The sequence below is a fragment of the Balaenoptera physalus genome, assembly GCF_965194825.1.
Source record: "Balaenoptera physalus genome assembly, chromosome: 6".
Taxonomy (NCBI): Eukaryota; Metazoa; Chordata; class Mammalia; order Artiodactyla; family Balaenopteridae; genus Balaenoptera; species Balaenoptera physalus.
This window is the reverse complement of record NC_138885.1, coordinates 45,000,738-45,022,840: the sequence shown is the minus strand read 5'-3', so window position 1 is coordinate 45,022,840 and position 22,103 is coordinate 45,000,738. Positions and strand designations below refer to the sequence as shown.

The 22,103-nt window shown below is 40.9% G+C and overlaps 1 protein-coding gene and 1 long non-coding RNA gene across 9 annotated transcripts in view; one reads left to right on the top strand and one right to left on the bottom strand.

Moving 5' to 3' along the window:
• Positions 1-22,103, bottom strand: part of LYPD6B (LY6/PLAUR domain containing 6B) — a 234,396-nt gene that overhangs the window by 7,976 nt on the left and 204,317 nt on the right. For 2 of the 4 annotated variants that reach the window (XM_082465222.1, XM_082465223.1), the window contains 3 exons: positions 8,653-8,793; positions 5,817-5,969; positions 2,710-2,808 (listed from right to left, as the gene is read on the bottom strand). In XM_082465222.1, the coding sequence (XP_082321348.1) occupies positions 2,710-2,808; positions 5,817-5,931 (214 nt within the window). In that variant the 5' untranslated portion in view covers positions 5,932-5,969; positions 8,653-8,793. The remainder of the gene's footprint in view (positions 1-2,709; positions 2,809-5,816; positions 5,970-8,652; positions 8,794-22,103) is intronic. The other 2 variants (XM_082465221.1, XM_082465220.1) reach the window with 1 other exon arrangement.
• The window catches only part of LOC309662422, a 140,867-nt gene that overhangs the window by 106,281 nt on the left and 12,483 nt on the right, over positions 1-22,103 (top strand). For 3 of the 5 annotated variants that reach the window (XR_014264644.1, XR_014264647.1, XR_014264648.1), the window contains exons 3-4: positions 6,758-6,884; positions 7,342-7,437. This is a non-coding gene — a long non-coding RNA (uncharacterized lncRNA). Of the gene's footprint in view, positions 1-6,757; positions 6,885-7,341; positions 7,438-17,465; positions 17,553-22,103 lie in introns of all 5 variants that reach the window. The other 2 variants (XR_014264645.1, XR_014264646.1) reach the window with 2 other exon arrangements.

The following is a 22,103-nucleotide window of genomic DNA, read 5'->3' as shown; positions in this document are numbered from 1 at the left end:
ATGCCTAGTAAGTGCGTACCACCAACCAGGCTCTCTTCTAACATGTATTCACTCATTCAATCCTCACCGTAGGCCTTAAGATAAGTCATATTAACATGCCCATTTCACAGATAAAAAAACTGAGGCTTACGGTCACATAGGTGGAAAGTGGTGGAAGGTAAGACTGTCACGGAGGCAGTTTTCCAGGGTTTGTGCTCTTCACCAGCACACTACCGTGCCTCTTAGTACACTCAGCATGGAACTGGGCGTGAGCAGAGCGCTCTGCAAGAGCGGCTGACTGGGACCCTGCAGGACAGGGAACCACTACCTGTTCTGAAAGGCATCCCAATCTGTACTCCAGACAAAGAAGAACTGAAAACTGGTAGCTGCCTGTGTTCATAGAGACTGTCACACATGCTAAAGCAGCCCTACAAAGTCAAAGAGTAAAAGCCGGGGTAAATAATAAGAAATGTCATTCTTGTCATATCCTGTTACCTAGAGAACCTCTTTTAACAACCCTGGCAGACCACAGAAGCAGAGCTATAAAGTGAAAAGGAAACCTGAGATGACAAAGAACCAAAGCCACAGGCCTGTGTGCCCCAAGATATGGTTGACTATCACCCCCCTCAATAATGACAAGGTGAAAAGTAAGCAATTACAGCCTCAGAATTCCAGATGGTTAGTATTTTTGGGGCTTGGCTGGTGTACAATCAAGAATGTACTGTTACGCACGCTGGAATGCAGGGGGCATTCCGTGTCCATCTCTCTACGAGTCAGGCTTTCAGGGTGGATGGGGAAGAGCTGGCTCTCCCCTCCCTGACATTTTCTTGTTGGCAAAAAGCTGCAGCACCCCTCTTTTGCTCCCATGTTTCAACAGAGATGAAATTCTAAAACCCAGAAATTTCCATGCATGTTCCCATTAAAAGTGGCTTCGATTAATGAGAGACAAATTGGAACGTGCACAGACCTAGTAGGAACAGCATTTGGTAAAATTCAAAAGAATAATGCCAGCCATAAAGATAAGGACAAGAAAAGTGCCAGCCAGCGTCCATAAAGAGGCTGGACATCAATGCCCCAATCGACCACTGTTCTAAACCCTTCCCATCCAGTTCTTGGGAGAATTTAAAGCAAATGGTTAAAGAATGATACCCACCCTCTGACACAAGCTAGTTAAAGAGAGGCATCCGCCAACCTCAGAAACATTGAAATTAATGTTTGTGAAAAATGTAGAAACAAATCCCCAAAAGCATACATCCACTCACAAGCACAATTCAGTCAACCACTCTTTAGAACTGTAAAATAACCTCAAGAAAAAAATATTTTGATAATTATTCTTGAAAAGAAATAATGAAAAATACTGTCCATGTAAATGTCACAGCCATCTGTGCTAATTTACAGCGTAAGATTCTCAGGCCCAGTAGAGGTCTCCAGTGTATACTATTTCTTGGTTCCACACTTTGGCATCATCTGGAAGAGGTAACGCTATTCCACTGCCATAATGTGATATAGAAATTTCCAAAAGATTCAAGGTAATAGTAGACCAAAACTGGTAATCTCTAAGTCTGGAAGAGTTTGTTTTTGTTGGCCTTTTACATCTGAAAACCTAAAAAACAGTGCATCCTATAATCCAAATAGCCTGATCTCCTTATAGTTCTAAGTAGAGTTTTTCAATTACAAATCAATCATCTATCAGCACATCCTGTCTGCTTTACCTCCAAGTTTATATGTATTATTAAATCATTCTTGCCCCCTACATTCCTGCCACATTAGTCCAAGTCACCATCTTCTCCTGCCCCCAAACAATGAAAGACCCCATTTGGTGTCCCCTTCTTCTCTTGTTCCCAACCATCCGTTCTGCACTCGGCAGCCAGAGCAATATTTTAGAACACACCTAGCATCTTGTACTCCATGGCTTAAACACCCTACTCCCTTTGCTTCACATTTACAATGAAATCCAAACTTCTTATCAGAATAAGATACTGCACATCCCAGGACTTAATCTCGATCAGATCCTTTCTCCATCTCCTACTACGCCTCACCAGCCAGCCTTCTTCCTGTTCACAGAGGAAGCCAAATCTTGCTTTGCATTTGCTGTTCCCTCTTCCTGGCATGCTCTTCCTACAGACGTCCACGCAGCTGACTTGTTTCGGTCATTTGGTTCTCAGTTCAAATGTATATATTCCTCAGAGGAGATTTCCTGACTACCTAGTCAAAGGCATCCCTTCATTCTGTCAATATTTACTGAGCGCCTAATATGGTCTAGGCACTGGGGATCTACCAGGGAACTAAACAAACTAAAAAGATGCTCAAATGTTTGTTGAATAAATGAATGAGTTTCTCAAGCATCAGTGTATCTCAAGAGTACAAAAACCTTCCTTTGCTTTAGCCAGTAAGTAGGACTTCTCTAGCGCTATCATCAAGCATTCCTGACATTCTTAGAATGCCCTAGTCAACACTGTGGTCTATTTGTTCTCCCTGGTAAATATTAATTAAGAAATTCTTCCTCAAAGCACATACAACTACAAATTGAGGCTATGCATCAGTTTCCACGTATCCTCAGAGTAGTCTGATGTCTGGATAGTCTCGTCAAAAAAATCTCTGATTTCTATAGAACATCATCGGCCTGCTGGTTTGCTAATCTCATCACATAAGACGCCTCTGCTCAGGGCCAGTTAAGAGAGATCTAAATGAGGTCTGATCACCAAAGAGTTCCAAACTCAGCACACTTACTTTGTGGGCACCATTTGTCTTCCGCCCATCGATTGCAGTTATAATTATCCCCTGCATTTTCACAGGTAAAACACTTGAAGCTGTTTGGAAATGGTGTCGCTTTAAAAAGAAAAAAATGCAAAGGGAAACAGTATGGTTAAAAATTTTTTTCAAACATCAAATATGGCATAAAATTAGCAACTTTTACTAGATCAAATGAAAGTTACAAGTCATTATCCTTACAATTTCTGTTTCTATGGAGCTGGGCTTAACTGCCACACTTTGGGGAATTTTCTTTATTCCCTTTTCTTTGAATATTTCATCTATGAATATCTACTACAGAGTAATGCAAATGATTCCATGAGCCACTTTGAAATATCCATGGTATTGTTCTATTATAATTTATAACTTGGGGATAAGTGAGGGTTGAGTGGACAGGCAAAGATGGTGGCACTATTGGGACCAATACTTTGATATAGTATCGGCCCTGAAAAGAACTGGAGTCACATAAACCTGAGCTTGAATTCTGCGCTTCTCACTAATTAGTTGTATGATTTTTTAACCTCTAAGAAATAATAATAGTTACGATAATAGTGACAGTGAAGATCCCCATGACTTGCAGAGATAAAGATTAAACAGCAGGTTGCAAGAAAAATATCTAGTAGATCCCCTGGCACATCAAACCAGGTTGGTTTCCATCCATATGTACTTGCATTACAGCTACATTTAACTTCAAACAAGTAATCTCATTCGATATGTGTCAGTTATCCCAACATTAGACCTCTATCAGGAATGTAACATTTAAAAGAAGGATGATAGTAATTCGCAGGCCCTTGTACTCAGGCAAGAGTGTTACTGAAAGGAGGAATTACGAGCTGCCGGCAGTCTGGATTGAGAACAGCTAGTATGTTCTTTTTGTCTTTATGCTTTCTTTTTCCTGCCTTGTATCTTGTTATTTTGTTGGGCGAGAAGTCAAAAGTAGAATAAATTTGACATTTCTCTATAGGCCAGAGTATAAAGCCCTGTATGAAACTTTCAGTTCTCCTATTTCTGGAGAATGAAACAGACACAGATCAAGGTAACCCAAACCATCCCTAAGTTGGGATGATAATTAGAAAGCAGTGGGTATTTCACATACAGGGGAGGATATATCGATGTATAAAACAAGAGCAAAATATCAAAAGCTAAAGTTCAGAGGACATGAAATTAGTTCTTGCAATACATTTCAGTTTTGCCTATGCATAAAAGTGAATTAGGTAAGTAAATAAATAATGAAATCCATTTTCACCTATTAATTCAGCACAGTTTAAAAAATACCAAAACTCAGTGCCGGTGGGTAAATAGTTAATGTATAAACTGGCACAACCTTTTTGATTTAGTAATTCCAAGCATCTATTCTAAGGTCATTAGCCAATTGAAGAGGAAACTGCATTTTAAAAGATTTTCGATGAAGCGTTAACATTTAGCTTGCTTGTGAGAGTGTGTGTGCACTCGTGGGGGGCCAGTATAAAGCATGGGGAAATAGTTTACTCACATAGCCAGCTATGTGAGTAAAAAAATTTTTAATGTAAGACATCAAGCTACTGCAAAATTAAATTTGTGTGATCTCTGTCACGAAGTTAAATACACATACAGAGTAAGAACAGTGGAAGGAAACACAGTTGACCCTTGAACAACGTGGGGGTCAGGGGCGCCAACCCGCCATGCAGTTGAAAATCCTCATGTAATTTATAGTCGGCCCTGCATATAGCCCTCTGCAGATCATGTAGTACTAGAGTATGGACGATGGGGAAAAAATCCACATGTCAGTGGACCCAGGCAGTTCAAACCCGCGTTGTTCAAGGGTCAGCTGTATTCAAAAATGTGAAGAAGAGCTCACTCTGAATCTTGGGATTATGAATAAATTTTATTTTCTTCTACACATTTCCTGTCTCTTTGGAATTTTCTATAGTAATCAAATATTACTTTTTTCTCTTTAATAATTTTTTCTTATAAAAGGTTAAAAATTTGTCAATAATGTACATTAAGCTATCAGTATATGATCACTATCAATTTAGAAATTTGTAATAAATGGTAGTTCAAGATGTGTGTGGGCTATTATTCATGTGTATGTGTATATGGTTGTGTAGTATACACGTGCGTACACATACACCTACTAATGACTGAATGTCCTAAAAAACAAAACACAAAATGCAGAATGGTAATCATATAGGAGTATGGAGTATAAGTACTCCTCCTTTAGGAGTATAAAGACCGTGGTTCCCAAACCTGGCTGTGCATCAACAGCATCAGGAGAACTTTTTTAAAAAGAAGAGGGGGAAAAGGGGAAAAAAATATTCTGCATACCACCCTCCTGACTACTGAATCTCGGGAGAAGGGACCCAGGAATATGTAGTTTTAAACGCTTTTATTGCGATTCCGATACTCTTACAGATGTGGGAACCACTGGCATTCACATTTCCACGAAACAATTTTTATCTATAACAAATTCTCTGTAAAGTATATCAGAGAAGTTTTACTTGTCTGGAGAGAAAGGAGGTGAGATTATATATATGTTAATGCTTCATTAGAAGTCTTTTTAAATGCATTTTCCTCTTCAAATGGCTAAGGACCTTAGAATAGATTCTTGGAATTACTAAATATATATATATATATACATTTTTATATATGTATATATAGTGACTGTACGTAATATTAATGAAAATCTAAGTAGTATTCCCCTCCAAATTTCAAACATGCTAATCTGTTTTCAAAATTGTTAATGGCCATTTGAAAGTATATAGAATTTATGCAGAAGCTTCCTACAGTCAATATCCTTCTCCAAGGAAGAGATCAACAAAGAACACTGAATTTCTCCGGCTGAGCCGTTCTTATGGACAGTGTTCAGAAGATTATTTTAAACAAGAACCCTTTTGAGACTTCAGCAGGAAGCCAAACCATTTTAAAGAAACTGAGAAAATTTCTGTCACCATGTGTTACCCTTACTCATGGAAGTAGTGAAGACTTTCCGATTTATGCTGGGTATAAACCAAACGTTCCAGAAAAGGCAAAGTTACTATAGGGAAACAGGGACTTCAGACAATTACTCTGACCCCCCATCACCAATGATGGTGACAACCACTACTTACGGTCAAGAGGAGGCCGCACGTTATAGAAGTTGATGTTCTTGGCAAATGCCCGGTTTTCTGAGAAGATAAAGGTCTGGGCCACAGCTACAGTGAGGGCATGACAGAGGAGCAGCATTCTGACCCTGGGTGTGGAAAAGTCCAAAACTCATATACCTACGGTGAAAAGAGACTGGTTGAGTTTATTTGCATTTTATACATCACTAGGAGTACGTTTTGCTTCTGTTTGGAAAGCTTGATTATTCAAATATATTCAACAATCTACTTGTTCTGTAGGGCCAGCACCTGTGAGTAAACTGCATTCTTCCCCATCAGATGAAAGTTAAGCAATTGCTGCCTTTTACTGGGCAGGTCTCTGCAGGACGCCCAGTGGCCTGGGTTCCTGGAGATCAAGCAGCAGTCCTGGCCTGGCTGCGCCCCGGTTCCACTGCTGCCTCAGTGGGCTGGCTTACTTCGTGCTGAATCACCTGATCTTTGAACAAACACGGATCGGTTCAGAGGCATGCTCGGCTGAAGTTACAGAACCACCTGTCTGAAATTCCATCCCCTGAGTTAAATACCTATGGTTGATGAATTTTGCAACTCTTTCAAAACTTGGAAGAAACAATAAAAGTTGGAGCAGTAGGAAGGACACTGAGTAAAAGGGCAACCCGTTTGAGAAACAAAGTCTCTGCTGGATCCCAGAACACACAGACACCGAGAAGAGAAATAAGGGTAACCGGGAAATGCCGTCCCCACCTGTTTCCGTCACATGGGGAGCAAGGAGAAGCAGCCAGGAGGTTCTCAAGGAAACAGAGTAACAGTTGTTTGAAAACCATACGTATAACGTTAGTCCTGGCCCACAGTTACTGCTTATCACTTTCAGCCACTTAAAGTCAGCAGGGCCAGAACCCAGTGAAACAACAGATGTGCACACAGCACTGGGTAAGATGTTCCATCTTAAGCCCCACAGGTTCCACCCTCTAGCAGCAGACCTGCCAGTAAGGAAATCTTCAGGAGAGATGCTCGGAACCTGGAATATCACCACCAACATGTTCTCTGAGAAGGGGGAGGTGTGGGCCAGCAGAAAAAGTAAGTAACTTGGAGTCCGAAGACTTTGGTTCAGGTGCTAGCTCTGCTATTTATTAGTGGCCTGACCTTGGACAAGCTCTTTCAACTCTATTAACCTCAATTTCTTCATCTGTAAAGTGGCTTAATAACACCCACCCTGCCCACACATTTGGGTAACTGTGAGCATCAAGTAGAGGCTCGGGTAGGATCACATAGAACTGCTTGCATAAGAGCACTTGTAATACAAGTTCTGTGAAAATGTTGGAATCTTAGGGTTCAAAAATATTGGCTAGGGACCCTCCTGGTGGTCCAGTGGCTAAGATTCCATGCTTCCCCTGCAGGGGGCATGGGTTTGATCCCTGGTTGGGGAACTAGGATCCCACATGCCTCGTGGCATGGCCAAAAATAAATAAATAAATTGTTTAAAAAATATATATATATATATGCTGAACCTGTTTTCTTCTTGCTGAATCAATAGGTCTCAGTGGGTTTAGGGAGTCTTCCAAAGAAAAAAAGTTTGATGTCCACAAATCCAACCATAATCCTTCACATGGATACTTTCTTTGAAGCCAGGGTAAGAATGCATAAGTTCTAGGGATTTTATGCCCCCACTCTTGTGTTGTGAGTATACTGGTTTTGTATGGGTGGTTTATAATGCCTACCTATAAAGAATGAGCTGAAAATCAGACAGAATGTGCCCACAACATCATATCATCCCTACAGATGGCTTTTGCTACTGAGAGAACTGAGTCCCTAAGAATTCAGGGTGAAAAACCTGGTAAGTTTCACAAAACAATAGTGCTAAACTTTGTACACTGCATTTCAGTTCAGTACAGAATTAGACCTAGTGATACACCAATATATTTCTAATTCTGTCCTTGTTCATTTTAGAAACGAAAATTGACCTTTCACAGGTATCAAGTTTCTAAATCCTATTGTTATGCTCTTTCTGAAGAAAGGAACATTTAACCAACTCTATTATTCCTTACAGACCAGTGGTTATACTGACACAAATTCTGCTTCCCTATTCATTTCTCTGAGTTGGACTGTTCTGTATTCCTTACGAATCTGTAGCCAAGTAATTGATACCCCTTCTTGACACCAGTGGAGACCCTTTGAATGAGGGAGACTAATCCCTCTCTCACAAGCCTGAAAATGACTATGTTCCAAGAGCCACCCACAAGTGCTCTTGTAACATGGAGAGGATGCCTGAGATCAGAGTATTCATATTATCTACAGTCAAGTCCCTTTTGCATCACTAAGCGACTATGGAAATTGAGACAAGTTGCTTAAACTTTCCAAGCCTCAGCTTCCCCATCTGCAGAACAGGCATAATGACAGTCCCTATTACATAGTGTGGAGCTGAGGACTGAGTGACACCATGCGTACAAAGCGCTCAGCCAGTGCTGGGCACAAGGTCAAAGGTGTATTTATTGAGCACTCTCTGTTCAGTGGTAAAGAGCATTGGCTCATGTACCTGCCTTCAAACCTACTATCTGTATAGCTTCGTGCAAGTTCCTTAACTTCCCTGTACCACAATTTTTGCATCTATAAAATGGGAGTAATAACAATAATATCTACCTCATAGGGTTATAGGAATTAAATTAGTTAATACATATAAAGCACTTGAACTACCTAATTCGCTATGTGCTCGGCATTTTGCTAATTCTTACGTAAGCATTTATTATGATGAACAAATCCACAAATACTTAGGGATCACAATTCAGAATGCCTGATTTTCCTCACATAATCTCAGTGAGACAAAAGCCCATTCATTCATTCAACATACCATTATTGACACCTCGTACATAACAGATGTTTTTACCACTAGATCCCCGACAAGGTCTTTGCTCTCAAGCAGTCTGCGTTTTAGAGGGAGAAGACAGCCAATAAATATGGAAAAGACCATAATTTCTGATCGTCATAAACTCTGTGGAGGAAACATAATAAGGTGATATGTTAGTGAATAGCAGGACCTGCTTTATATTTATGGTGGGCCTGGTACATCTGAGTAGGTGACATGCGCACAGGTGAATTAAATGGTGAGAAGAAAGCGTCCAAGCAAAGAATCAAGGGAAAAGAAACCAAGGTCCTCAGATGGGAAGAAGTGTGCCTCGTCGGGGGAACTCAGAAAGCAGCCAGTGCGACCAGAGCATGAGAAACGGGGAAAGAGACAAAGCCAGAGCCAGTGGGGTCAGGCCACACACGCACTTAGCAGGCCGTGGCAAGGATTTCAGGTCCTGCAAGGTCAAGAAACTGTTCGAATTTACATGATCTAGTTTTGAAAAATACTCTCCAGAAAGCTTTGTCTCTGGAGAGTAGTAATTGGTCCCAAACACCTAGCCTTATTTCTAGCTGCTGGAAGAAAGGAAGGCAAGTAAGAGTGCATTCCTTTCTTCCAGGAGGAATACAGAGCTCAGATACACCACAAAGGTTCTTCTGAATGGATGACAGAAGACTTTTAAAAAATGACTGAATGAACAACAAACCCAAGAATTAGACTTGTGTTTTGGTTTCTCCTTTCCTGGAAAAAGCGCTGTAGGGAGTATAATCTCATTACTATTACATAACAGAACGGGGGGTTCAGGGGCAGTACGTGCCGAGATCCCTGCACGGCCTGAAACACAGCATCCCCTCAAAACATGTCCGCACAGCTTGTTCCAGCACAGAAGTTGAAAATAGTGAAAAACAGACCACAAGAATATTGCTTCCATATAGACTAGATGTATTTTCATTTCCATTTTTAGTTAAAACAGCATAGCCTTATTCTATCAAAATCCTCCAAAACTGCAAAGGCTTTACCTGTCAAATGAAGAAAGCGCTAAATAACAGTATCTCACATTTTCCAGAGCATCCTTTATAATCTATCACTACATACAGCTTTTCTCCCAAGCACCTATATTTATCTCTGTTTTTCAGTATATACGTTTGTGTTAACATGACTGCTTTATTTTTTCACAACCAAAAGACATTAGGATAATGAAAAAGCAAATGACTAAATTATAGTATCTGAAAATTGTTTTACATTTGGAATCATTTCACGGAGACTCTGAACTAAAAATTATCTGCTGCAACTTTGCTGAGTAGGCTCTTGTTGCGATCTTTCTAGGAGAACAAGATTATAGCAGAGGTTGTATTCTGCCCCAGAAGGAAAAAAAATCTTTAATACAAGCTAAACTAAACCATTCTGGTACTTTCTCTAGGACCATCACATAGAGCAGAGTTCTCCATATGGGGGAGAGGGGACCTGTGAGCTTCTTTAGGTTATTTGCAAAATTGTGTCCATACATATTTTCCCCCTGGGTTGAGGAAGGAATCTGAGACCTCCATAATGGTTAAGAACAGCTGCTTGCTGACTCAGAATATGGCCATTATGATTTGGCCTCCTGTAACTTAGATGTTTTCTTATATTGACGCTAAGAAAGCTCCACATCCAGGTTAGGTGTCTGGTCCACACTTCTCAAACTCAAGGGTACCTCAGAACATTCCTCCCCAGACACAGCTCATTACCATCATCCATCTTTCCCAGAGGGTAGACCTTGTCAGAAGCCCCTCATCTATGGTGCTGGTCTTAATGAGTCCTCTCTTTGGAAAGTATATTAATTTTTGTTCCGGAATGCAGTGTGCTTCTTTGCCGAGAGAGAAGGGATTTCTGCAAGGCGCATTTGTAGGGATACAACAGGGGCAGGCAACTCTCAGGCATTCCAGGGAACAGCAGGTAGCCAGATTCGTAAATTTAGGAAACCCCATGTGAGACTGGCCCGCTACTGCCCGGAGTCAAGGACCTACGTGGCACTTGGTCCACAAGCATGACTATTTCCCAGGTCTGAGCCATGGCCATCATCTCCTCCTATATGTGGCATTTTTAAGCTTCCTTGGGGAACGTGCGGGCCTGAGGAAGTGACACATCCTTGACCTCAAACTCTTTTGAGGTAGGAAGAGGACTACATTACTTTTTATATTGCCTCGGCCCATACTCAGCACATGGTAGATATTCAATAAATACATTTGGGAATAGAACCAACATCATTAGCTATGACCTATAAGGAGCACCTTTCTTAGCAAGTAAGACAAAGGCTGTGGGCAGTAAGGGCTGCCAGAGCATCCAAAGATGATAAAGAAATGATGGAATCAAAAGGAGATGTGAAACAGAAGAGGCCAAGCAGAGGTGGTAAATACTGGCACTTCTTGCACAATTGCTAATAATGAGTCAGCAAGCACCAGGCCAACCTCCACTACCAATAAAACAAATGAAGTACATAATTTAAGGGGAGCAGCTCTCCTAAGTCCAACATGCCTATATCAACACTCGCATTCACACCTTCCTGCAAGCATCACTTATCCCACAGTAAGACACTTTAATGACAACCTAATAGGCCTGGCTTCCCTGTAAAAAGAATAGAAGGCAAAGAGGAGATTCAAAATGAGTGCTGGAATTTTACTCAGAAACAGTGGAAAAGATGAAAACACTCCTCTGAAAAGGAGAAATTTGATGGAAAACTTTACCATCCATTCCAAGGGTGGTACTACTTGCTTCTGGCTATTAGGAGAGGTTGGCCAATGGAGATACTCTGATTCTCATTAAATTCGGGAAGAGCATTCACAGGATCTAGGCTGAGACTCTGCTCTAGCTCTCTTCCTTGAGGGGAACCTCGCCTGGGCACTTGAGAGCCCAGCTCCTGCGGCTCAGCTTTTACCTTCTCTGACAGATTCTCTGCTCCGGTACATGAAGAGTTCCTTTTCCCTGCTAAGTTTAAATATTAATTTTAAAGACGTTTAATTTAGCATTTCTATGTGCCTGAAGCAAAATACGAGAGAGAATTTTAGCTTATGCTCAGTCCATCATGTTTATCTGAAAATACAAAAATCTCCGTGGAGTACCATGGATTCTGCTCTTGCATAATAATAACATTCAGTAGGGAAAAATAGAATCATGATTCAACCTCTCAGTACTGCTTGTCCAAATCTTGAAAGCAGCATGATCATAAGTCAAGCATTCATACTAGGTACTGTGCTGAGCACTTAGTATACAACAGTGAATAAGAGAGACACACTGCCTGTGCTGTCACACGTTATTGGAGCCCAAAAGTCAACGTGAACCACTAGTGAGCTGTGACTGTCAAGAGTGAATACAATCATCTTTGAGGGGGGGAAAACAATGGACTTTTGATTCAAGTAGACCTAGGATAAAATTCTGGCTCTACATGTACTAATCAGACAACCACGGAGTTAAGAAGTACTGTCCCCATTTGCCACTAAGACAAGCGAGGCTTAGAGTCGTGTAGGTAAAATTTCTAAACTGTGTGGATTGAGTGCAATTACATAGGTAATGTACATTTTACTTAGACGATGTTGAAGACATGTTCTCTCCCTTCCCTCCCTCCCCCCAGGCTTTTTCAGGTAGCATTAGCAGGAGAATAGAGATCAGATCAAGGGATATAACTGTCCAGTTCCATTCCACACCAGCTGGACCAAATCTAGTAAACTGTGTTGAGTTCTATGCACTCATTTCTTAAGAAGATTCAGAAGTTCTCTCTATTGCAACCAAGTGAGAAGTTGGAATGAATGACTGCCAAGGTTCCTTCCACTTCTAATATTCTATGATTTTAGGGGAAGGATATTAATGAAGACTTTAGTTATGCCATAAAAAGTCATAAATGTAACACAATATCATAATATTTCAGATTTCTGCTATACTCTTTTAAAGTAAAACTTAAAAAAAAAATCTCATAATGCACAGGATCAAAGACTCACAGAACTGAGTATCTCATTTCTAAACATAAAGCTGTGCATTTTGCAGTGCTAAAGATAGGAGTTTTTCCTACTACATGCAACGTGATACAAAATAATGTCTAGGGGGCTTCCCTGGTGGCACAGTGGTTGAGAATCTGCCTGCCAATGCAGGGGATATGAGTTCGAGCCCTGGTCTGGGAGGATCCCACATGACGCAGAGCAACTAGGCCCGTGAGCCACAACTACTGAGCCTGCGCGTCTGGAGCCTGTGCTCCGCAACAAGAGAGGCCGCGACAGTGAGAGGCCCGCGCACGGCGATGAAGAGTGGCCCCCGCTCGCCACAACTAGAGAAAGTCCTCGCACAGAAACGAAGACCCAACACAGCCAAAAATGAATAAATAAATAAATAAATAAATTTTAAAAAGATAATGTCTAAAACAGTGCTATTATTAAAATAATTTCATTATGCAAATCAATCGTGAATTAATACAGGGCCCGTAAGTTTGTAATTTGGGTGAAGAAATAGTCTAATCAATTTTAAAGACATCTTTTTAAACGTGATTTTTAAACGTGATTCAAATTTTAAGAAAAAGCTAAAAGACACTTCCAAAGTAGTAACTTTACAGCTGCATTTTTAAAAAATAAATTTATTTATTTTATTTACTTATTTTTGGCTGCGTTGGGTCTTTGTTGCTGAGCGCAGGCTTTCTCTAGTTGAGCGAGCAGTGGCTTACTCTTTGTGCGGTGCACAGGCTTCTTATTGCGGTGGCTTCTCGTGTTGCAGAGCATGCATGGCCTCTAGGCGTGTGGGCTTCAGTAGTTGTGGCATGCGGGCCCAGTAGTTGTGGCTCGCGGGCTCTAGAGTGCAGGCTCGGTCGTTGTGGCGCATGGACTTAGTTGCTCCACGGCATGTGGGATCTTCCCGGACCCGGGCTCGAACCCGTGTCTCCTGCATTGGCAGGCGGATTCTTAACCACTGCGCCACCAGGGAAGTCCTGCATTTTTGTCAAAGATACAATTTTACATCTTTTTGAGAAGGCTCTCATGACACAGGAGACTAAGAAGGTAAGAACTCCATGTGAACAAGATTAGATGTTTAGGAGTTAGAAACAGGACTCCTTTTAAAAAGAATCAAGCTTGGTTTGTCATATTGTATTGAACTATGTGGACAAATGGTAGGAATCTAATAAAACTATGTTAATTGATTATATTTGAGAGTATCTTTCACATAGGTGGAATAAGTTTTACCCAGTTTGCTTCCATAAATGATTTTTAGGAGGCTTATGCCAAGTCACTAATGCATTAAACCTCTCAAAATATGCAGTCAAAACCATATTGGATGAGAGGAAAGTAAAGATCCTCCCCCCTTCTATGAATGGCGTTCCTCTGCTGTATGTCACGCTTTGCTCTGTACTTCCCAGGAGCCGAGAGAGACACACATGGAACACACATTCTCGTTATTTGTAAAAAGAAAACTCCCCCTGACCCTTAATTCTCAAATTAGTGGGCCCTATGCATGTTTATACAGAGAGCAGCAAACAACATGTGGATAACGCCTGAAATTTGTTTTGAAGGGCTTCAGATGCATCCCTCATTTGGCCGTTTCTTTAAAAAAAGCCAAAGGCATAATATTAAGAGGTAATTTTACAAAGATGTTTCCACTGTCGGGCAGGCAAATGAGAGAGATTATTTTCTTTTCTGTGTGAGAGGGGTGTTTTTACATTTGAGAGGAAGATACGATAACTGGACAAGTTCTGCGGGAGAGCTGCAGGCACACAGGTGTTGGTGCTGTTAATGGGGGATTCTACCGGCAGAATTGCACGGATATAAACCGAGTGGCAACAGAGGCCGAGCACGGAAGACACTGTTTTTATGTTCCCTATCCTTGCTTGCTGTACTGAACTCATTTCTTTTAATAACCAATCAGAGTTCTCATAATAGAAATCTAGGCTGAAATGTCCAACAGCTGGCTGTAACTGTTGAGTGGAGGAGAACCATGCCAAAGAAGCATTCTCAAACACATGGCACTCGTGTGAAAACAGCACTCATGCGTGAAAATAGAACTCAACTGAGAAAATAGCTTTCAGGGTCACTAGACGTGCAGGTGATGGCACTAGCACTTTTGACTTCATTTAGTCTCAGCTGAGGTAGAAAAATGACCATAAAAATAAAGTGTATACACACAGATGTGTCTCTCATTTGAATCTCTCTGTATATATTCTAATATGATGGAGTATCTGTACCAAAGCAGAAATCTTAGATGACAAGTTCATCTGGATATGTGTGTGTGTATATGTTTGTGTATGTGCATCTGCGTACACACACACATACATGTATCTTATTGAATGAATTAACTGCTTAAGCACTATGTGCCAGGTGATAAAGTATCCCTAGAACTCTGTTTAAGAGACTGTATTACCAATCACGTCAAATGCTTTCAGCACCTGCACGGTTATCTTTCATTTGGGAGAGCTTTAGGCTGCAGAACTGTTACTATGCATTTGTCCTGTTGTCCTTCTTCTGTGCTGAGGCTTTATGTCACTGACCACTGTTTATAACACTAGCTCAAATTATTCCTGATTCTATATCTAAAAATGTATTATACAAGAACATGTTCGTGGCTATCATTCTGAAACAAGAGGGCACTTAAAAACCAACAATAAACTACATGCAATGGCAAAAGACTATCGTGCTGACTTTTGCACAGTCACAAAATCCAGAACAGATTATTCAAAGAACTCTCTGGAAGCTGACAAGCTTATAAAAGCAATCCTAATAAAAAATTTCTGCATTCTACATATATAACAAAGTTACATCATGTCACTTGCTCTATAAATTGTCACTATTACCACTTGGAGCAGAAGGAAATGTACATATATAAAGATATATATGTGCATAATTTTATATTCCCAGAGGAAACTGAAAAATTATGTGCATTAAATAGTGTTTTAATTGCAACATGAAAAACGACGTTTAAGCAATGGTTCACAGTCCCACAAGGGTAAAGTCAAGTGTAAATGCTGCCTAGTATAATGGGGGGAGAATGGATGGGGCACTCAGGCCTGGGAGCAAATTCTGATCCTGTCACTAGTTGGATCTATTACTTCTGGCTGATCCCTCTACAGCTCTGAGGTTCAGTTTCCTATCAGTAAAATAGAGATATTAAATATCTATTTTGCAGAGAGTTGTGGGAATTAAAGGAGAAGGAATAAGTCCCTACCCATTGCTGCTTTTTCAAATTATTAAATAAATTTAAAAGCTAAAAATAGAGATTTATGGTTCCTCAATGAATAACATACCAGCCAATATCATTAAGATTATGCTGTATCTGGCTAGATTTAAGACTGAAATTCAATACACATATTTTCAGCTCTCAAATACTATGATTATCTGAGCATATATGAGAGAAGAATGTAAAACTCCTCTGAAGACAAATTTTAAGAAAACTACTCTAGAATATATGTGGGCACAATATTTAGGCCTCAGTGGAGCATTTTCATTTATCTGCTTTCTGATAAATCTATACTCTTTGTCTATGCTCATAAATAAAAGGCAGTTCTCATAAAGTGTGCTTGAGAAAGCAACAAGCTCTGTGCTCTCACATGTGTCATTACCTTGTATTTCTCACTCTTTAAAGGCCCAGTTTCAATATTTCTCCCTCATGAAAACTTTCTGTGTCTACTCCACCCCATGGAATAGTCCCCACCCTGAAAAAAGCTTGGGGTTCGTTTGGGGACACAAGACTGCCCTCCTTGCTGAGCACTGGGGTGGGCATGGCAGCGCCAGTCGTCACTTAGAGATGGGCTAAATGTCTCTAAAGGGGGCTTCCCTGGTGGCGCAGTGGTTGAGAGTCTGCCTGCTAATGCAGGGGACACGGGTTCGAGCCCTGGTCTGGGAAGATCCCACATGCCACGGAGCAACTAAGCCCGTGCGCCACAACTACTGAGCCTGCGCGTCTGGAGCCTGTACTCCACAACAAGAGAAGCCGCAATAGTGAGAGGCCCGCGCACCGCGATGAAGAGTGGCCCCCACTTGCCGCAACTAGAGAAAGCCCTCGCACAGAAACGAAGACCCAACATAGCAATCAATCAATCAATAAATAAATAAATCTTAAAGTGTACAGTGGTTTTTAAAAAAAAAAAAAGTCTCTAAAGGACTCACACACTTGCAGGCCTTACCTTTAAGAAAAAAAGCTTTTCCATCTTTTCCACCAACAGAATTTCCATGTTCACTGTTCATTTAGATTTTAGGTGAACGATGTGAAGATTGTGAGAACTCTATTTTCAACAACTGAAGTTCTGCCCACTGATGGCCTATTCACATGTAGTTCAATACACACTAGGCTAGGCTTTAAATATGCTACGACCACACGATCTTCCCAAGCTATCCTAAAAGGGTGAAAGGAGGTGAAACCTGCTGGGCTTTCACCTCTTGCTCCTGTAGCCCCACCCTCCAACCTTGTCCACCCTGCTCTGTGCCCTGGGAAGCCAAGCTATGAAGACCAGGCACACAGCTCCCTTTTCCACGGGCTTTCAGCTTCGTTTGGCCAATGGCAGAAACTGGCAGATCAGAGGGTGGGCAGAGAGTGAGACTGGGGCATTTACTCCCCTGACTCACTCCCTGCCAGGCTGTCGTCATGTCCCTCAGCTCCCATCAGGTCCCTGACTCCACAGCTACCTTCTCCTGGGTTCTGGTAACCACTTATCTTATCCTTTAGGCCTATAGGATAGAAATGGCTTCTCTCTGTTGCCAGCTATGAAGACTAGGTTTAGGTGGATTTCCCTAAGTCGAACCCACATCATTGTAAACAGCCCCTTATTCATTCTCTTAAATAACACCAGTCTGAATATGCCGTCTCATTCCTGCCAGGACCCTGACTAAGCCTTGAATCCAGTCTCAAAACACCAGGAAAAGAGCCACACTGAACCAAAGCATCAGGACTTGCTGTTACAGCAGGTATTATACGAACAGCTGCAGTGACTAAACAGTACATCTTTACCGGGAAAGTATAAGAACAGTTGTTACTCTTATGTCATAAAAAAACCAACAATTGGATTTATGCTACAAACCAATCAAGGTGAGACTGAAGGCTTTAAAAAGAAAATGAGAATATCAACAAGAAAAATCTAGCTGAAAAATATTCTGTAATCCCATGCAAATATCACAAGCCCACCAAAATGCAGCTTTTTCTGCTGCTACCATCACTGAAGAACATCATTAAATAAGGAGAAGGGTGGGGGGCAAGATTCCTGAACCTCAATAAAAGAGCTGAGAAAAAGGAACACATATTTTTATGAACATAGCACTGAAGCCCACGGAAGCTTTAGTGTATTCAAGGCTGCACTCTTGCTGCATCATAGAACCTAACACATATCTACACAGAGATGTAAGTTTATTTAAATATAAAAAATTCACAGAGGAGAGGGGTCAAGATGGGGGAGTAGAAAGACCCTGAGCTCACCTCCTCTCATGAGCACACCAAAACAACATCTGCAGAACAACCATCCATAAAAAAAAGACTAGAACCTACCAGAAAAAATCTTCTCCAACTAAAGACATAAAGAAGGAACCACAACAAGACAAGTAGGAAGGGCAGACTCAAGATATAATCAAATCCCATACCCCAGGGTGGGCGACCCACAAACTGAAGAATTATATTGCAGAGGTTCTTCCACAGGCATGAGAGTTCTGGGCCCCCTGTCAGGCTCCCCAGTCTGGGGGGTCCTGCATCAGGAAGATGATACCCTAGAGCATTTGGCTTTGAAGGCCAAGGGGTTAATTTTAGGAGCCTCACAGAACTCAGGGAAATAGAGATTTCATTCTTAAAGGGCCTACACAAAATCTCACACATACCAGGACCCAAGGCAAAAATAGTAATTTGATAGGACCCTGGGCCAGACCTACCTGCTTGTCTGGGAGAGTCTCCTGGAGAGGTGAGGGGTGGCTGCGGCTCACCCAGGGGACACAGACAATGGTGGCAGCCATACTGGGGAACATTCTACCCATGAACACTGCTGATGGCAGCTGCCATCTTGGCTCATTAGCACCAAGACCTGGCCCCACCCAACAGCCTTTAGGCACCAGTACTGGGATGCCTCAGGCCAAACAACCAACTGGACAGAGACACATCTCTATCTATCAACAGATGACAGGCTGCCTTAAGATTTCCTGAGCTCACAGCTGCCTCTAAAAACACCCTAGATACAGCCCTGCCCACCAAAGGGCCAAGACACAGCTCCACCCACCAGTGGGCAGGCACTGGCCCTTCTCTCCAGGAAGCCTGCAAAAGCCTCTAGACCAGCCTCATCCACCAGGGGGCAGACACCAGAAGCAAGAAAACGACAATCCCACAGCCTGTGGATCCTGCTCACAGCAGGCCAGATCTTAACCTGGGAACAGCTGGGCTCGGGCCCTGGCCCTGTCCATGAGCAGGCCGATGCAAACTTCAGGACACCACAGACCCCATACCCAACTGTGTCAGGAACACCACCCCCCAAACAATCTGAAACGAGATCTGAGATCCCTGGGCCCTGCAGCCAGACTACAGGAAACAGCTCTGTCTACCAGTGGTCCAGCACTAACTCCAGGACCTGGCTTCACCCACCAGTGGGTGGCCAACAGCCCCAGAGTCTTCAGGACCCTGACTCTGGCCATCGGTGAGCCAAAACTAGCCCTGGGACCCCTGGGGTTCTGCAGCCAGCCTCCTCGTGACCAGGCCCTGCTAACCAGCAGCCAGTAATCATAAAGGCCTGCAGAGTACAAATGCAGAGTTTTAAAAATGCATTTGAAATTAAGAGATCAGCAACTTAAAACAATATATATATAGACTGCTATACAAAAATCTGATGATAACCACAAACCAAAAATCCATAACAGATACACAAACAAGAAAGAAAAAGGAATCCAAACTTAACACTAAAGATAGTCATCAAATCACAGGAGAATAAAAGAAGAAGAAAGGGGGAAAAAGACCTATAAAAACAAATACAAAACAATTAACAAAAGGGCAATAAGAACATACATATCAATAATTACCTTAAATGTAGTCAGGTTAAAGACTCCAACCAAAAGACACAGAGTGGCTGAATGGATACAAAAACAAGACTCATATATATGCTGCCTAGAGAGACTCACTTTAGATCTAGAGACACATATAGACGGAAAGTGAGGGGATGGAAAAAAGTATTCCATACAAATGGAAATCAAAGAAAGCCAGAGTAGCAATACATGTATGAGGCAAAACAGATTTTAAAATAAAGACTGTTACAAGAGACAAAGCAACACACTACATAATGATCAAAGGATCAATCCCAGAAGATATAACAATTGTAAATATATATATGCACCCAACACAGAAGCACCTAAATATTTAAGGCAAATACTAACGGACGTAAAAGGAGAAATCAACAATTATACAATACACTAGGGGACTTTAACACCCTACTTACATCAATGGACAGATCACCGAGACAGAAAATCAGTAAGGAAACACAGGCCTTAAAAACCACATTAGACTAAATGGAATTACTTGATATATAGAGAGCATTCCATCTGAAAGCAGCAGAATATACATTCTTTTAAGGAGCACATTGAACATTCTCCAGGATAGATCACATGCTAGGCCACAAAACAAGCATTGGTAGATTTAAGAAAACTGAAGTCAAATCATGCACCTTTTTGACCACAATGTTATGAGATTAGAAATCAACTACAAGAAAAAAACTGCAGAAAACACAAACACATGGAGGTTAAACAATATGCTACTAAACAACAAGATGGATCATTGAAGAAATCAGAGGAAATCAAAAAATACCTAGAGACAAATGAAAATGAAAACACAACAATCAAATACCCATGGGACACAGCAAAAGGTTCTAAAAAGGAAGTTTATAACAATACAAGCATACCTCAGAGAACAAGAAAAATCTCATAAATACCCTAACCTTAACATCTAAAGGAACTAGAAAAAGAAGAATGAACAAAACCCAAAGTTATTAGAAGGAAAGAAATCATAAAGATCAGAGCAGAAGTCAATGAAATAGAGACCAAAAAAAAGAAAAGATCAATGAAACTAAGAGCTGGTTCTTTGAAAAGATAAACAAAATTGATAAACCTTTAGCCAGACTCATCAAGAAAAAATGAAGAGGGCCCAAATCAATAAAATCAGAAATGGAAAAGGAGAAGTTACAACTGACACCACAGAAACACAAAAGATCATAAGAGACTACTACAGGCTACTATATGCCAATAAAATGGACAACCTAGAAGAAATGGACAAATTCTTAGAAAGGTACAATCTCCCAAAACTGAACCAGGAATAGAAAATATGAAAAGACCAATTACCAGTAATGAAATTGAATCAGTAATTTAAAAACCTCAACAAACAAAAGTCCAGGTCCAGATGACTTCACAGGTGAATTTCACCAAACATTTAGAGAAGAATTAATGCTTACCCTTCTGAAACTATTCCAAAAAACTGCAGAGGAACACTTCTGAACTCATTCTATGAGGCCACCATCACCAAAACCAAAAAGAGATAACCCCCCCCCCCAAAAAACATTACAGGTCAGTATCACTGATGAACATAGACACAAAAATCCTCAACAAAATACTAGCAAACCAAATCCAACAATGCATTAAAAGGATCATACACCATGATCAAGTGGGATTTATCCCAGGGATGCAAGGAATTTTCAATAACCGCAAATCAATTAGTGTGATACACCACATTAACAAATTGAAGAATTTGTTCTTCAAAAGCCATACGATCATCTCAAAAGATGTAGAAAAAGCTATAAAATTCAACATCCATTTATAATAAAAACTTCAGAAAGTGGGCATAGAGGGAACCTACCTCAACATAATAAAGGCAAACCCACAGCTAAAATCATACTCAACAGTGAAAAGCGGAAAGCATTTCCTCTAAGATCAGGAACAAGACAAGGATGCCCACTCTCACCACTTTTATTCAACATAGTTTTGTAAGTCCTAGCCACAGGAATCAGTGAAGAAAAACAAAGTAACCAAATTAGAAAGGAAGACTTAAAACTGTTACTGTTTGCAGATGACATGACACTATACATAGAAAATCCTGAAGACACTACCAGAAAACTACTAGAGCTCATTAATGAATTCAATAATGTTGCAGGATACAAAATTAATATACAGAAATCTGCTGCATTTATCTACATTAATATTGAAGTATCAATATCGAAAGGGAAATTAAGGAAACAATCCCATTTACCATAGCATCAGAAAGAATAAAATACCTGGGAATAAATATACCTAAGGAGGCAAAAAGACCTGTACTCTGAAAACTGTAAGGCACTGATGAAATAAATTGAAGACTACACAAACAGGTAGAAAGATTTATACCATGTTCTTGTATTGAAAGAATAAATATTGTTTATATGACTATACTGCCCAAGGCACTCTACAGACTCAATGCAATCCTTATCAAATTATCAAATTAGCAGAGGGAGGAACACTCCCAAACCCATTCTACGA